At 37.6% G+C, this 18415-nt stretch overlaps 2 protein-coding genes across 4 annotated transcripts; both read right to left on the minus strand.

Moving 5' to 3' along the window:
* Nucleotides 1–4803: 4803 nt before the first annotated feature.
* Nucleotides 4804–10396, minus strand: LOC116252856 (putative disease resistance protein RGA3). Of its 3 annotated transcripts, none has more exons than XM_031627455.1 (2): nt 10306–10396; nt 4804–8257 (listed from the first exon to the last, which is right to left on the minus strand). In XM_031627455.1, exon 2 carries the CDS (start codon nt 8250–8252, stop codon nt 5568–5570), a length of 2685 nt encoding a protein of 894 aa, XP_031483315.1. In that variant the 5' UTR covers nt 8253–8257; nt 10306–10396; the 3' UTR covers nt 4804–5567. The 3 variants fall into 3 exon arrangements, with proteins under 3 accessions (XP_031483315.1, XP_049932932.1, XP_031483324.1); XM_050076975.1 differs by having other exon boundaries at nt 4804–8260; nt 10306–10382; XM_031627464.1 differs by having other exon boundaries at nt 10296–10374.
* Nucleotides 10397–13895: 3499 nt separating this feature from the next.
* On the minus strand, nt 13896–18012 carry LOC116264281 (putative clathrin assembly protein At1g03050). Its single transcript, XM_031644419.2, has 3 exons — nt 17838–18012; nt 16448–17450; nt 13896–15183 (listed from the first exon to the last, which is right to left on the minus strand). The coding sequence occupies exons 2-3, from the start codon at nt 17084–17086 to the stop codon at nt 14104–14106; spliced, it is 1719 nt and encodes a 572-aa protein (XP_031500279.1). The 5' UTR covers nt 17087–17450; nt 17838–18012; the 3' UTR covers nt 13896–14103.
* Between the last annotated feature and the right edge of the window lie 403 nt (nt 18013–18415).

Below are 18415 nucleotides of genomic sequence, written 5' to 3' on the forward strand. Positions count from 1 at the left end.
ATTGATATTTGAACATGATTAAAGAAACTGTTAAATTTTCTTCTTTATATATATATATATATATATATATATATATATATATATATATATATATATATATGTGTGTGTGTTAATCGACATTTTAATGTGTGCATGGTCATAAAATATTATTTAAATAGAATCCAAAGCCAAGTTAATCGAGGAACTTATTTAAAACTGCATATCATGAATATGAATCCAATATGATTTCTTAATTTGATGCTACATATGTTTTTTCTATATCTAAGTTTTCAAAGGAGTCATATTAACATTCAATATATTGAGATTCCTACGAGGAATCGGATCTAATGCAGCTAACAGTGCTATACCATTTGCAGTTAACCAGGATGTCAGTTCTTTGGGTTAAAAAAATACCTGACCCGCCTCTGTTTAGATGTGCTTGGTAAGAAAAATAAGATTTAATTAAATTTTGAGTTTTGACTCTAAACCCAGGATCAAAACCTGTAAGAAACCGGTTCACTGAGGACTTCGTCTCCCTATCCAAATCCGAACCCAAGATTGGTGGCTTCAACTTTTTGAACTTGCAATATGAATGGTTGGGCAAAAGGTTTAACCAAATGCCCCAACTTAAAGTTATTAGAGAAGAAGAATATAAATTGTATATGAAGGTATAATATAAATTAAGAGGCAATGGCTAGCATAAAGTTACATATAATAATAATCAAATAGTTATCATATACCTTATTTATCTTAAAGTCACATAAAACTACTTAATTAATAATTCATGTATTTAAACATTTTTGTGCAAACAAGCAAATTATTATAGTTAAGGCATCAACTAAAGAGGATATCTTAAATAATGTATTTATTTAATTAAAAAAATTTATATAAAGAAATTTTCAATAAAATAAGTATCTTTAAAAATATGAAAATTAATTGCAAATAAATATGTTTAATATGAAAGAGATGATGAACTCATAAAAAAGTTTTATTTATCAAATTATCTATTATTTATTTAATTAATCAAATAAATTATTTTGTATAATCATATAATATTCCAAAAGTCTTAGGTATTTAATATATAACACATAATTCACAAATTTACAAAAACATTTAACTAGTAGGAAAACAATAAATTGTTTGATTTAATAAACTATATGATTTGATTAAATAATACAAATTTATAAAAAAAACACTTATTACAATAAAACTAAGAGGACTAACCCAAAAAGTTAGTGAGGATGTGGAAGAATGAAAGGTTGACATCATTAAAACACTCTTTTACATATATAAAGCAAGAGTCTTTTAATTAACTCAATGAAATTAGAAAAAACCATTAAATAATGTCTTTTTTTAATGAGAAACAATATAGGTCACTTGATTTAATAATTTTCAATAAGTAATTATCATTAAATAATAGTTTACTCCATCAAAATATGTTATTATTTAAAAATAATCAAATCAAGATTCTATATACACGATTAATATGAAAAACATGTTATGAAAAAAATATACAAATCATATGAAAAACTTGTGGAAAAAATATGAAGTTTTTTTTATTATTTTTAATTAAATAAATATATTATTTAAGGTTTCCTGCTAAAATACATGGTGAAGAAGCTTTCATACTTTCGTCATAAAAATTGTGAATATTGAACATTAATTGGTTTATTTTTAACTAATAACATAACATATTTTAATTGAGTAAACTATTATTTCATATTGATCGCTTATTGTGAATTAAAAGACATTATTTAATGATTTTTTCTCATTTTATTGAGTTATTTGAAATAATTTGTGTTACACCCGTAAAAAGAGTTTTTAATAATATATCAAATAATTTATTAGTCATCTTACCTTTATTACAATAATTATTTTTTACATAAAATAGTTTATTAAATCGAACAATTTGTTGTTTTCCTAATAGTTAAAGGCTTTTGTTTACAAATTTGTGAATTTTGTGTTATATATCAAATACCTAAGATTTTTGGACATACTATATGATTATACAAAATGATTTTCTTGATTGATTAAATAAATAATTTTTAATTTCATAAATTAAAATTTTTTTATGAGTTCAAGAGTTTTTTCATATTAAATATATCTACGTGCGATTAATTTTTATATTTTTAAAAATACTAATTTTATTGAAATTTCTTTATAGAAGTTTTTTATTATTATTTTTAATTAAATAAATACATTATTTAAGATATTTTGTTTAGTTGATGCCTTGACTATAATAGTTTTCTTGTTTACACAAAAACGTTTAATTAAATATAATATTAATTATCTATTAATTGGTTTTATATGATATAGTTTTAAATATTTTAAGTTCAATGTTATACATAGTAATTATATGACTATTATTATATGCAATTTCATAAAAACCATCGGCTCTTAATCAGATTATACATTCATATACAGTTTATATTTTTACCTATCATAATTTTAAGTTGGTGCGCTTGGTTAGAACTTTTGTCTAACCATTCATAGGTCAGAACTTCAAAACTTGGGGAAACCAATTCAAGCTCTCTCAAGTTCGGAATCGGATGTGAACACTTGCGTTTCGAATTCGGATATCAACTCACGGTTCAGAATCAGATATCCATCAGTAATTTGGATTCGGATATCAACTCAAGAATCAGATCCGTTGACATCTGTAGCAACTTTTATTTCAGTTTCAAAAGGGATAAAAACCAGGTTAATAAATTACTAACTCCCTTAGTAAGTCTTCAAAATGTTTTTTGTAATCTTCAACACAACACTACACTTTCTCAGTGTTACAATCCACCCGCTTAAGATATATATGTCCATGTGTTTGGGACTCCAGATCTGAATGTTAAACTTGCTCTAATGTTATTATAACATTCCACTCCACTCCTACCTCAGGCTGATGCTCCTAAATGGTGGATCCAATCTGCCTCTTAGTAGCTTTGATTCATGCGTCAAAAAGATTAGCAACCCAGACAATCAATCACTCAACCATTATTCATTTTAAGCTCTTCAAAGCCTATTATTATCTTTGACATGTGACTATTTAAATTTGTGGGGTGTTATAAAACTTGATCAAAAGTAAAATTTAGATCTTAAGCTGGGAGTGAACTTCAATAAAGTCAAGTTTCAATCCAAACAAAATTAGGTAAATTAGATCCAAACCAGACCCATTGACGTGCACCTTTTTGCAACCCCAGTGGTACTATGTATATATATATATATATATATATTTGTGTGTGCAACAGAAAAGGGCGAAGGTGGGCCGAACCGATTTTCAGTTTCATCTCAGCCGTCCATTTTCTTTGACAGGTGGTGATGAGGTGAAGGAATTAACCACTTGTAGATTTTATATACGGTCACGTTAAATGCGTTTCGCTTCGCTAAATTTCCATCTTCTTTTTTTTTACCCTAAATTGAAAGTTTGTTTCTAAGTACATGTAATTTCTTTTTTCCTATATACTTAATTTCAACAGCTCACAGGAATATATGTGAAACTTCTGGAACGCATACTCATTTGGACAAAGAACATATTGTAAAATATAATATATAACGAAGCTATTTTCTCTCTTTTAAACAAATAAATTAATTGAACAAAGTTAAGGTTGATTTGGTAGCATTTACAAGTCAACTATACGTGATATGTGTTTTTCCAAGAAAATGTTGTTGGACAAGTTAAAGGTTATATATTATTTAAATATATAATTTACGCATTATATTGAAATGATCTTCCCTGAGTTTTTTTTGAAATGACATTAATTTCTTAACTATTTCCGTCTATCCACGATTAATTTACAGAAGCATTTTGGTCCTTCAACCACAAAGTACATTAAAAAAATTTTAGTCCGACTAAAAAAAAATTAATCCCCCAGAAAATGGCAAAAATGCAATATATCAATAGTTTTACGGGCAAAACTTGCATTACGTGGAATCCGTGAGTGACGGCGAAAGAGGGGAGAGAAAAACGGTTGGATGTAAAAGAACGGCCTCGTTAACTTCCCGTGAGGTGGGACCCACGTCTAAGCAGGTGGCGCAATGCAAAAAAAGTCACATGGGGCCCATGCACAAACAGATCGGATCAGAGTTAATTAGTTGGACCCGATATTATCTTACAAAGTTTTCATGTGGTTATAGGAAATCTTTTTATGTTGAGCAAAAGTGAATGTTGAACAAATCTTTTTATGTTGATAAACATTTTGTGTTTGGTAATAGGATTGCTTCCTTCTTTGGAACATAGTGTTCCGCAAATTAATGTGTTGTAAAAACAAACAAAAAAAATGGATAAATGGAACAGTGGGTTTCAATAGCATTCCTGTTACCAAGCACCCTCCAAATGAGTGGATCTCTAATAAAAATAGCAAGGCTTGAGGGCCTCAGTCTCAGTTCTGACTTGACATCAACATATTGGAGATGTATCAATTACAAAGTTTGTGATGTAATCGGTGCATATATATATATATATATATGTAGACAATCCTAAGGCCAATGTGGAGAACCAAAAGCTTGATCTTGAACCTCCAAGATTTCAAGATCTGGGATGTCAAGATTTCAAGATCTGGTATTTTATCGTCGGCTAATTAATCGGGGCCTTTGTGCATCAATTAATGGATGTAAAACAAAATAATATTTAAAAATGGTTTTTTAAAAGCTTCTTAAAGGAAAAAGGTAATTTAATAGTATCTGTTGTACCGATTCAAAGCCGACGGTTCTATTTGAGCCAAACAGCACCACATTTATCATTTATACATGTTATGTTAGCTGCTGGTATTCACATATGTTTTCAATTACAAAACTCACCAGTTTAGTTCAATTTACTTTACTGAACCCAAATCAAACAAGAGGGAGAGAGAAAGAAGAGACGTAACGAAATGGAAACACACTTATTTAACCAAAATAATTAATATATGTGTAATCTTTTCCCAAGACGGTCCCTTAACTCCTGCGGCAGATGGAGTGCTGGACATGAGCGAATCCACAACCTTTGAAGGTTGGAGAGGCAGGCGATCTGTTGTTGTTGTTGCTGTGCATCGGAGGAACAATTGATGGTTCCATTTTGTTGTTGTTGGGCAGTCATAGTATTATTCACCTCCACCACAGACTTCAGATTGGGGAAGTCATAAAGATCTAGGTATCTCAGTTTTGGGAGGCAATGCCAGTGGCCTCCCACGCTGATGTCCTCAGAGAAACCATCTAGGCACAATTCCTTCAGTTGGGAGAGACCCCACACCCACTGAGGCACCCTTCCCCATTTGACCTCCTCAACATTAGTGTTGTCTCTCAAATACAGAAGTTTAAGGGAGGGTCTTCTGTAAGGGAGGGTAGAACTGTGGATACCTGTGATGGCAATGGCGATGGCACTAGTACTGTTGATTTTGAATCCAACCACAACTGAATGAGGTTAGGCAGCTGCTCAAGCAATTTCCATCCCAATCTTGCACTTGGGCAATTCAACACTGACAGCACTTGGAGCCCTGCCAACTCATCACTCAAGCCTTCTATCTTCATCTTTGGACAATTGTGAAAGCACACCTCTCTTAAGCATGGCATAGAAGTACATGTTGGTTCCCAGTTGGGCAAATCAATCATAATCAACGTCTTTACAGCTGGCATGTCACCAATCGTGTTGAGCCCATCACACTTCTCAATCTCCAATGACTCTTCAGCCTACCACAATAGTTCACAGCCAACGACTTGAGGTTTGGCAAGTCACCAATCGTCTTGAGCCCATCACACCTCTCAATCTCCAAGGACTTCAACAAAGGCATGCTCGGCAATTTAAGCAATGTTGGGCAGTCCCTCACCTCCAATTCTTTCAATGATTTAATTCCTATCACTGCTGCCCACGATGGGCAACGTTCTAGGCGCAGCATCCGCAGCTCCTCATAATTGGTGTCCAAATACCACGCAGGCCTAGTGTCTCCTTTATAACTACCAATTACCAACCTCTCTATGCCATGTGGAGGTTCCAAAGCCTCCAGCAAACCCTTCTGCTCAGAAGCACTACCCACTTTGTCATCCTCTCCCACCTTGAACACCAATTTCACACCTTTTAGCTCATGCTTGTCCTTAAGATGTGCCTTCTTTGCATCCATCACTTTCACTCTTCCACCCCACAAACCTTCAATCCACAATTCTCCCTTTAGTTTCTTCAAGTCTTTTAGTTCATTAATATTGCAACCTCTTGTCTTCCCTTTGTCATCGCATACCATAAACCTATGCAAGGTCCATAAATTAGTAAGCTTCCCCAGACCTTCAGCTACAAATTGCAATTCCCTTGTATCTTTCAGCCCGAGATACCTCAAGTTGCACAGTTTGCCCATTTCCTTGGGCAACTCTTCAATGTTACTATCACTTAAATCCAATGTTTGCAAGTTATAGAGTCTGCCGATTGAATCGGGCAACCGTTTCACATGAGAACCGCTAAGATCAAGATATTTTACAAGTGAAAGATCTTCAATGGACTTTGGCAACTCATGAATATTTTGACATCCCCTCAATGACAACACCCTCAGCCACTTGAAATTGGTCAAGTGCTCGGAAGGCAATGACTTAATCAACAACGTACGCAGCTTATGTGTTGTGGCTGTGGCATTACGCATGGCCTCTTCTACATCGTCTATAGCAAGTAATGACATATGGCGTGTGCGTTGAGAAATAGAGGCATGGCTATATTCCTCTCCACCTATGTATGAGGCAAGGTCATGCAAAATGTCATGCAATTTAAGTTGAGAGCCATGAAAATAATGATTATTTTCTTCAATCAAACACCGCCTTATCAAATCTTGAATGTACTGGTTTGCTGTCGCTTCCACATCTATGTGTTTCTTTTCCTCAATCAATCCGTGTGCCACCCATTGCATGATCAATCTCTCCCTTTCAATCTCATAATCCTTTGGATAAATGCAGCAATACACAAAACAACTCTTCAAATAATATGGCAAGTCATCGTAGCTTAGTATGAGACCAGGAAGTATATCGCCGCCTATTTCAGACGTCGATGATGAGGCTGCAGGCCTCTTCCATTCCCATATCTTACTATCATCGACGGACTTCCAGTCCTCCCTACTCATTTGCTTCGTAAGCATCATGGACCCTACTGTCTTAATCACAAGTGGCAACCCACCACACTTCTTGACTATGCTCACTCCAACTTCTTTGATATTATGCATCACCAAATCTTGTTCTATTTGGCCTTCTCTTAATGCCACGTTCAGAAACAGGGCCCAACTTTGCTGAAAATTAAATTCTCGTAATTCAAGCATATAAGAAGCATGCAACTCATCTGATACATTTTTGTTTCTACTGGTAATCAAAATATTGCTCCCCATTACACCCGTCATCAATGTTCCCTCTACCTCTTCCTCCCACCATTTTGTTTCCCACACATCATCTAAGACCAACAAAAATTTCTCCTTTGACAGCTCGTTCCGTAATTGTGTGCACAACTCATTCAAGGAACTATCGTCTTCTTTAGATTTCTTCTGCACTTCCTTCAGTATTTTCAGTAACAAATCCTTACCGTTTGGCCTTTCTGAAACACAAACCCACCATCTACGTTTCCCAAAATGTTCTTCAGTTTCTTTAAAGACCATTTTTGCAAGAGTTGTTTTGCCGATTCCGCCTTTTCCTACAATAGAAATAATAGAAACACCACCCCTTTGTGTTTTACTACTCTTTGTAGAGTCATTTGGCAAGAGCCTTTTCACTATCTCCTTTTTATCATCCCCCCTACCTATGGGTGGTTGTACACCCATGTGATGGCTTGTCTCTCGGGGGTTGTCATGTTTACCATCAACAGAGTCCTCACCACCCCCTTTTGGTGTTGTTTTGAGTGGATGTACCATTTCCCAATTTTTTTTTATTTCATCAAGCCTTTCATTGATTTTCTTAGTTTCATTAGAAAATTTGTAGGAAGCATGCACATCCTTGAAACAAGAGCATAGAGTGATCCAGGGCTTTCTTACCTTGTTCCATAAAGTTAAAGAATCCTTCTCCCTTTTGCTGAGCTTAATTTTGGTTTGGTACTTTTCGATGATGTCTTGAGCATCGTAAAAAACATCCTTCAGCTCTCCCTCTAGATATTTGTCGCACTCGCTGCTGAAAAAGGGCTTGCGATCTGCATCCTTAAGGGCCACCTCCAAGCGTTTCAGCTTCCTATCGAGCTTCTTGAGTTCGTCTTTGGCATTCAAGATGAGGTCCACCTCTTCTCTCAACAAACTGGTTACAGCCTCCAATAGAATAGAAATAGCTTTTTCTGCAAGTGCTTCGATTACTATTGCCATCTTCCCTGCTTTTTCAGTAGATGCAAGAGCGAAGAGGATGAGAAATTTTCAAGAGGAGAGGAAAAACAGCAAAGAACTAAAGATAAAGACCAGGCTGCCAACAACTATAGTCAAATGTGGAAGTATGTCTTCCCAGTACATGGGAAGCCTTCTCTTTTAAGTCAAAAAACCTTTTTTTTTTCATTTTAATAAAAGGAAAAGAAAATGAAAATGAAAAAGCAACCTCATTTTTTTCATCGTGGGTTACATGATTAGATATAACATGCTGAATTTTTGTGGCCACTTGATAATGGAGTCCTATCTGTTGTTGTTCTGTCTTAGTTTTTTTTTTTAACAGCTAGCAGGAGAAGATGATTTGTAATTACATTCTTTATTCTTTTTCTTTCTTGAATAAATGGAAGGGGAATTCCCAGCTCGCTTTCAGCAAAAAAATTGGGCGATGATCGTAAACATATTTAAGGAACGTTTGATGTCTTAGATTTTTCTGAATCAAATTTCCTTCTCAACAAAGAATTGGAATGTCAAATTCCAGTTCCAACTCTCCTTTGAGTTTGATAGTATGAAATTTTGATTGTAGAGTTGAAAGTCACTTGTCTGATGAAAGAAGAAACAAAATTATAGAATTCATGAATTAAGGCCTTCGTGGATTGTGGCCCAATTCCAGAAAATGCTAGAATCATAATTTCACTCCACCCTTAAAGTGGGATCATAATTCTAGCATATAATTTCATAATCAAAGTTCTTTACTTGTTACCAGAATTCTCAGCACCCGTTCATCGAAAAGAATGAGAATAATGATTCTAGTGTTCCATTGATTCCAAGTGAATCAAACGGCCCCCACAGTTACCCTATGAAACTCTAGTCAATATCAAGGAAGTCAGAAACAAGAGGGCTGTATTTCGATTACAACCAAAAGACAACACCCACAATCACTTGAAATTGGTCAAGTGGTGGAGCCAAAAACTTTTTGCTATAGGGCACTGCTATAGAAATTTTCATTTGTGAAGAATAATTGTAAGAAATCTATGTAAAAATAAATAAAAATTTTGTTGCCCACACCATCTCATATGTAGCTATATGTAGCTACAGCTACTACATTATGCATGGTCTCTTCTACATTGTCTAGAGCACTAATGACATATATCGTGTGTGTTGAGAAGTTGAGGCATGGCTATGTTCCTCTCCACCTATATATGAGGCAAGGTCATGCAAAATGTCATGCAATATAAGACGAGGGCCATAAAATGACTCATTGTTTCAAGTGCAAAAAACCTGGTCCGGACCTAGACTGAGCTTATTTGGACACATTTTTAAGTGCAAAAACCTTGAATTAGGGTCGGATAAATTTGATATCAAGATCCAGTTAGATAACTATTATCCAGCCAGATTTTTATTTTATACCAAGTCTGAATCCAAATTCGATTGGCTGCCAGTTTCTAAAACCCAACCTGATCTTATTTCCTAGTTGGATACCAATTTTTTCACTATCCAATTTATTTAAAGCAATGTGGTCAAATATTAGATCCATTTACATCCCTAATTAGTTGCCTCTTAGAAGTTCCAAGTGAACTAATTGGTTGCCTCTTAGAAGTTTCAAGTGAAGTGTTAGTGCCCCTTAGCAAGAAATATCGGAACCTGGCCACTGCATGATCTCAATATCATTGCTTTAATACAATTCAATTTTTTGAAACATAAAATTATTTTTAGCTCCATGGATACTGATATACTATAAATAGCTGGCTTTGGACGCCCTCTGTTTTCTTTCAATACATTATGTAAATAAATGTTCTTGTAAGATAAAGTAACGAGATATGATTACTCGATTTGCTTTAATTATATGGTTTTTAATTTATTAATTTTGACGCAGCAAGCACCAAAGAAATGACGTTTACAGACACAAGGTTTGGATCAATTTGTTTTTCATTTAATTTTTTCCATCAATTGGCCTTTAAAAATACGAATTTGGAATTAGACTAATAAAGGGACCCGGAGAATGGCAATCGATGAATGAAAAAAGGTAAAAGAAGCAAGAAGAAGAAATACTTTCTCTTACCGGATGGGCAGACTGAAGCTCCTCACAACTACTGCTCTTCCTTGATCTCACACAAAATCTCTCTTCACACAAAATCTCTCTTCACAAGGACAAATCGTCAATGCGACAAACTGAAGGGAAGATGTGGTGCCTTTTGTATCTTTCTAAAGGCGGTCCCATTCTCTTCCCGACCTTGCGTGGCGTATGGCCAGCGAAAGAAAGATACCTCATCAAATCATATTCGAACTGAATGTATGGCATTACCTTATTTTCGATATCTCATTTTCATTTAACATGATCGAAGCCTGAATCCAACTTTCAATTATATAATGAAATCCATATTATATTTTTATATGTGAAAGCAAGGACAAATCTAGAAATTTTTTTTGTTGCAGAAACCAAACTATAGTTTCAAAATTTTAACAGGGCCAAAATAAACATTTTCAAATATATATATATATATATATATATATATTAAACTTAATTTTTTACATTTACATATAAATTTTTAAAGTTTCTAAAATTTTTTGCATTTTCATATAAATTCAAATCCAAATCTGATCTAGTGGCATATTTTAAATCCAAATAAGTCCAATTTCTTAATCGGATGTCATTTTTTTTTCCTTTCATGCCTAATTAAGTCCGATATTGGATCCATCGACATCCTTAGATCTACCCCTAAATAAAGATTCTTCATACTCAAAAAAAAAATAAAGTTCTTCTTTACTAGAGATTTGCTAGATACTTTGATGTTCTTCTTTACTCCGAAGAGATTAGTTGTCCTTAAAGAATAGGGTGCTTTGAGGTAATGAGAAGAAAAACAAGATACGTTGCTTGTGTCATTAGTACAGTATAGCCAAGTCAAAATTGGACGCCCCTTGAATTAAAGATGATAATTTTTTATTTGATTCTATTGCATTTTTACTAATGATTAAATTCAGATACTGTCATAAAAAGTGTATTATTATATTATTGTAAAATTAAACGTGTTGTATACATTGTTAACAATAAATAATTACATATTTTCACTGCATATGTACTGTTAATGACTTTTAAACATTTTTAATTCATTTTACTCATTATTCATTTGTAAGTATACGCTTTTCGCCCCCACCACTAATTGTGGTCCCCAAAGAACTTTGTTTGTTCACACGAGCTTCCTTGTGGGGGAAAAAAAAAAGGTCATATGGAATATAGTCTTTCATTCCTGTGTTAGAAAAGAATCATCTTTTTTTACCCATAAATTCAGCCAGTATGACAGTTATATATATATATATATATATATATATATATATATGTGACAAACTGAAGGAAAGATGTGGTGCCTTTTGTATCTTTCTAAAAGGCAGTTTGATTCTCTCCACAACCTTACCTGGCGTATGGCCGGCGAAAGGAAGATACTTCATTGAAATTCTCTCCTCAACCTTGTGTGGCATATGGCTGGCGAAAGGAAGATATTCCATCGAAATTCTCTCCCCAACCTTGCATGGCATATGGCCGGCGAAAGGAAGATACTCCATCGAAATTCTCTCTCCAACCTTGCATGGTGTATGGCCAGCGAAAGGAAGATACTCCATTGAAATTCTCTCCCCAACCTTTGCGTGGCGTATGGCCGGCGAAAGGAAGATACTCCATCAAAATTCTCTCCCCAACCTTTGCGTGGCATATGGCCGGCGAAAGGAAGATACTCCATCGAAATTCTCTTCCCAACCTTGCGTGGCGTATGGCCGGCAAAACAAAGATACTCCATCGAAATTCTCTCCCCAACCTTGCGTGGCGTATGGCCGCGAAAGGAAGATACTCCATCGAACATTTTCGAGTGCCGAACGCATGTAAATACTCAAGGCTTCAGGCTATAAGACAGAAAAGGTCCAGTAACATGGTATAAGAGTACCTCAACCACTTTATCATTGTATCCATGTGGACATCCACAGACTTGATCTTGAACCTCTGAGATTTCAAGATCTGGGATGTCAAGAAGTGCTTGGCTTCTAAATCCAGGTCCTTATAATGCAAATCCGCTTTGGAGATCCACATATTGAATTTCATTGTCCCAAGAATCCAGGACCGTTAAACTTGAAATTCTTATTAAATCCAACTTACATATCGAATTTTAGGGTTTCCGTAGCATAATAAATAATCATTAATATAGTTATAAATTTATTAGAAACAACCTATTAAAACGTGACCAATCTAACCGACCAGTCTATTTTTTTCATCTCTTATCTTTTTCTCTCATGTTTTCACTTATTTTATTTCTCCTTTTGTAAGATTCTTCTTTTATCTGAAAATTGCCCGATTGAAGAAATAGTACTATATAACACAAAAAAATTATCTGTATTTAGTCTTTCAAGCTTTTTATCATTATTTTCTCACCCAATATTCTTTCTTTCTCTCGTCTCCTTTTTATTTTTTTCGCAGAACCATTGTAAGGTAAATAAAATTAACTTAAAAATCTAGTATCAATAGGAATTAAGTTTAGTAAATCATATATTTGTAATGAGTTGATCAGTCTGTTTTAATTTGGCGACTAATTTTTTTCAACCCTTTTTTTCTCTCACTTATTATTTTTCTCACCTTCATTCCTTTTCTATATTTTATTTTTACAATCATCTTCGCTATCCTAGTATTATTGAATCTTAAGCAAAAAGAATTGAAATTTAAATGGGATTGATTATATATATCGTAAAGAGAGAGAGTGGGAAAGGGAAAGGGAGTTTCTTTCATGTCGTTCATCTTCCATTTTATTATGTTTTATTATGTAGATGAAAAGCAAAAAAGGAGTAGGAACTATAACAGCACAGTAGCAATAAGGACACTCCAAGTTTGGGGCCACGGAGTTTCACAAAACGTTCTTGGTGGAAGAAAAAAATGTGAGTGAAAGACACCACTGAATCGAATTTGTTTCATGAATCTACAAAATAGCGAGAATTCTGATCTTTCTTAATTTAAAAATATAGGATTGAAATTGATTCCATTTCATTTGTGATTTTTTTTTTTTTACCTTAAACCCTCAAGGCCGTACCTTCATAACGCAAGGTTTCAACTTGCTTAGAAAATTCAAATTTCTTCAAACATTGTTCATCTTATCTTATGAAATTATCAAACCTTTAAAGATTTCTCAAATAATCTGAGATACTGCATAAGGGATGGGTATCATATCCATTATTGCCAACTCTTTCTGCACTTTTTTGCTTATTTATTTTCTACTTTTCAATCCATTAATCAGTTCAAATTTTGTAAGGACATCCCTGTATGAGAGAGAGGGAGAGAATCTCTAAACAGGTTAGAGTGGTTCTCTCAATTCAATCAAAACCAACTTTTAGTAAAACTCCAAACTATGTTTTTGTTCTTTTCAATAATTTAAAGCTCTCAAGGACCTATAGCTCATTGGGGAGCAAGGTAGTCTACTTTTTAAAGGGACTTGTATTTACATTTTTAAGTGGTCATTGGCACGTTTCAGTATGTTTTCCTCTAAATTGTGATAAGGAATGGCATCAAGAGAGTATAGTGGTCTCGGACATTGTCACCACCCTTTAAAGTTAAACTACTTCGACATTGTCACTCTCAATCCATGCAATAAACTTAAAGCATTATAAATTCATCTCTCCTCTCAATCCTTCTATTTCACAAAAGCATTTTACAATCCCCAAAACCGCTTGGGTTAATTCAATGCTAGACAAGGCATATATAAATGTCACAACCGAACATTTTTCGCGATAATATCGCAATATTTTGCATGAATATGTATGTTTATAATACCAACTTCTTAAACTCCAAAAAAAAACGACGAGATACATATGTGTATACGATAATTAATTAACTCTGCATGTACCCACCATATAGGCTCGGTTGCACCCCCATGTACGAGCCTGGCACGAGCCCAGGTGTGCTGTATGGGTTATATTGCAATTGAGTCAGCGCCAATTGACCCTGCATACCGTCCTTAGCGTACTGGTTCCACATTTGCTGTTCTTGAACCATGAACACCTGTTTCTTCTCCATGTCCGACATTTGTACATACGGCGGCGGCGCCACCATCGTCGAGGCGGCAAACGGATCACTGCTAATGCTGCCAATTCCAGTACCACTGCTGCTGCCATCACCGCTCGGTGGCGCCGGCAGCGCCAGCAGCCCGGGTTGGGGTGGGATCATCACCATGCTGCTAGCACTGCCGGCACTCGCCGCTTGGCCTGACGCTGCATTCGCGAGGTGGCCGTCATACAGCCCATCCAGCATGAGAACGTCGAAACCGCCGCCCAACTCAGCCTTCTTCGCCGCCAAATTGCTCGTCGACTCAACCAGTGCCAGCTCCCAGTCCGCCGCCGAGTTGATTGCCTCTGCCAGCGGCGCCGCTGGTGCCGAGGATGCCTCCCCGGAGAAAAGCGCCAATGCCAACCTGTCACCGTTTTCCTCGGCAGTGAAATCGCCGGTGAGATCCAATAAATCGGGGACCTTTTCCATCTTGGGCGCTTCTGGGAGGACCGTTTCCTCCCTCACCTCGGCTTGCTCGTCCGCGATCTTTTCTTCTTCCTCGGCGAATTTTTTCTCTTGGTCGTCACCTGGGGCGGGGAGTGCCTTGATCTCCAAGACGCTTTGCGTCTCCTGCTCAGCGATTTTTTGGGCTCTCCTCGCGAAGGAAGCCGATTTATCGCAGATGAAATCGTCCATGATCTGGAGCTTCCTGGGGGTGACCCGCTCTATGACCGGATACTCGAAGGACCGGGCGATGCCCACGCTCTTGCTCCAATCGTAATACGAATCCAGTTCATCCAGCCGCTTCCCGACCCGGGAAAAGGTTTCATACACGTTGACGCATTGGGGCACCTCCAGATTCGTGAACCGGTCGATCAGGATGCTCATCATCTCGGTTATCTCGTTGTAGACTGCAAAACTTTCCTGCAATTTGAGTAATTGGATCGAATTAAATCCAGATTTGGCACTATCCGTACTATTTTGGATCTGCCCAAGGGTCAGATCCAGTTCCAGCTGCTCGAAGTCGGAACCCTTGGATCTAGGATATATATCACTTTGAATTCAGGATTGTCTGAATCAATGAGATTTGGATACAAACAATGCGATACACATTTTTCCGTACCGCATACCGCTTGCTTGAAGATATATACAGGTAGGACCATGGATCGATTCTTACTGTTTGGACCCTTGGTTGCAGCCGTGAGCACCACCCTTACCCATTGAAAACCAGATCCAGATCCGAATATCCTTCTATCTTTACCGAGGATTTAGTTAAGAAGCTGTGGTAAATGTTGGGGTCCAAGGCCCATTTTCATCTGGTCCATTTTGTTGGATTCAAACAGTTTTCGGCCTTTGTTATTTAGCCATAAACCAGCTCTGGTTTAAAAAGTCAGATATTGGATCCAACCGTACTCGATCTGGATGCCCCAGATCTAGTTTCTGTAAAGCACTGCATTGTACGTAAAAAAAAAAAAAAAGCATTAACCGTACTCGATCTGGATGTCCCAGATCAACAATCTGATCCAAAACAAATACCAAACTGTCTGAATCTTGGTTTGTATTTCAAACCCATATTGAAAACAACTTATCAAATTCAGGTAACACCACGAAGCAGTCGCGGACCTAAAAAATTTTGGCTGCGGAACACTAACCGGTCTCTGGCCTAGTACATTGTGCTTGCGGGGTACCAACCTAGATCTGATGTGGGCATCATATGTGGCTACGCTCGGGTCCAGCTGAGACAGGGTGGAGCCAAGGTAGGACCCGCATGATCTCTGGCTCCACCTCAAAATTTTTAAAAAAAAAATCACTTGTTTTATATAAAATTTTGAAAAATGATATTTCGACCCTAATGAAGATTTAGAAAATTTAATTTGGTCCGTCTAATGAAAAAATTCTACCTCTGCCCCTAAGCTGAAACACAATGAAAGATTTCAAGGGCTGTGAACCAAGCCAATCACACATTAGCTCCGCTTCTGACCATGGGTCTGCCATTAGGAAAACATCAGTATAATAACTGTTCGTGTCCAAGACCCGTTTCCCATCAGGTCCAGATTTCTTTTTGTGTTGGATCCAGCCGGTTGTTGGCCCATGTTATTTAGTTATACACCGGATCCGGTTTGAAAATCAGATCTTGGATTCAACACAAACTACGGGTTCGGGTCATAGAACTTGACACCGTTCGTACCTGAACCACCGGGTAGAGCGAGATGATAATGAGCCGGCTCTGCTTGGCGTAACCGGTGGGCCGAGTCGCGAGGAACCGCTCCAGGATGTGCTGCAGGCTCTGGATCCGGGCGAACACCTTGTCCGTGCCCAGCTCCCGGAACGGCTTGGGCGGCAGCGAATCGTCTCGGGCCTTCATCCTCGACTCGAGCCGCTGGTCGAGGTAGAGCGCGTAGGTGCGGACGAAGGCCGAGAAGTCCCACGAGTCGGAGTGCGAGACGTCTCGGAAATCGGAGAGGTTGAGGAGCCGGGTCCCGCGCCGGGTCGCGTAGGTGAACTCCTGCTCATAGGAGGGGTCGCCCTCGGCGAGGAGACGGTGGACGAGGATGAGACACTTGAGGGCGACGGTCCAGTTGCGGGTCTTTCCGATCCGCTTGGCTATGGCCGAGACGGCCGAGCCGACGTGGAACCGGGAGTAGGAGGTCAGGGTGATGATCTCCCGGATGTGCCGCTCGTCCGGCGGGGAGGAGCTGTGGCGGGTGGCCTTGACGATGGCCACCTCCAGGTCCGTGGTGATGGTGGCCATCCCCACCTTGGCCAGGCCGATGGACGTCCGGTCCTTCACCAGGCCCAGCGCCTTCTTGATTTTGCTCTGCGACATGCCTACTTCTTGATGAATGATGAACGATGATGAGGATGATGGTAATGGCGGTTGTTGGTGGGTCTATGATGTGTATTTTGAGATGATGTTCATGTGGTTTTTGACGTATGGTGATTATGGGTTCATCATTTATGATTGCTTCCTTGAATGGTGGTGGTGGTGGTGGTAGAGAGGCAAGATGCTGGTATGAGATTTATGGTGATGATGGTATATGATGTTAGAGTTGTAAAATGATGATGATGATTATAGAGGTCCTGACGATGATGTTATATGATATTGGTGTTGCGAATTGATGATGATGATGATGATGGTAGAGGTCATATATTCCTTCCTTATCTCCACCTTCGAGGCCAAACGGGATGACCTGAAATCAAGCAAGAGAGAGTTATATATGCTTTCTCTAACATAAAATATGATGTATGCAGTCAAAAGAAATTGTGATTTTTATGGCAATTTTTTGGGTTTTTGTACATGAACAGTCATCCATGATACATGCACATGTGCTTGCATGGTGTGGATGTGTGAGCGCTTGCATGTGTGCGTGTATGTGTGTGTTTCTAATTTCATTGGCCAATGCTTCTGCCAGGCTTCAAACAAAGAAGAAACAGCAAAAATGAAGTGCGTTTGTGAAGTTTTTGCAGTGCCAACGAGTTCAATTTCTGCCATTAAAAGAAGAAGAAGAAGAAGACAACTGTGTTCAAATAAACCAGAGTGGGCTCTTAACAATTGAAGAGTTTCTTGTGTTTTTTACCTCAGGGAGAGGGTCCTTCTGCAATCTCTCACATCACTCCTCTTCAATCAGAATTTGTGGGTATGTCTCTTTTTCTCTCTAGACCTCTGTCCCCCTCCCTCTTTCTCTTGTTTTGGTTGTCTTCTCTCTCTATCTCTTCCCTTCTCATTCCTGGTTGGGGTTCTTTTTTGTTGTCTTCTCTCTCTATCTCTTTCCATGTCTTTCTTGGTTGGGGTTCTCCTTGGATGAGGTACGCAGCCGGTTCTATGTTTAGTGCAGGATCGAAGGTGTGGCCGTTGAGACGTCGAGAAGACACGTTTATCAGCGGTTGGCAATTTCGTCCATTGACGAGTTCAGAGAGAGCTCCGTCCGTATCGGCCGCTGCCTCAATTTATCAAAGAGACAGAGAGGGGAGGTCCAATCATGGCTGCGTTATATTTTTATGCAGTTTCTTCTTACACCGTACCGTCTCAAACCAGCCTGCTGATCGGACGTGCATTGGTTAGACAGTGAGTCTCAGGTTCGATTCCCCTGGGTATTATAAGTTGGTTGGCCTTAAGTAAAGAACTTGAAATAATGAACAATCAAACACGTTACAT

Source organism: Nymphaea colorata, chromosome 1, assembly GCF_008831285.2.
Source record: "Nymphaea colorata isolate Beijing-Zhang1983 chromosome 1, ASM883128v2, whole genome shotgun sequence".
Lineage (NCBI taxonomy): Eukaryota > Viridiplantae > Streptophyta > Magnoliopsida > Nymphaeales > Nymphaeaceae > Nymphaea > Nymphaea colorata.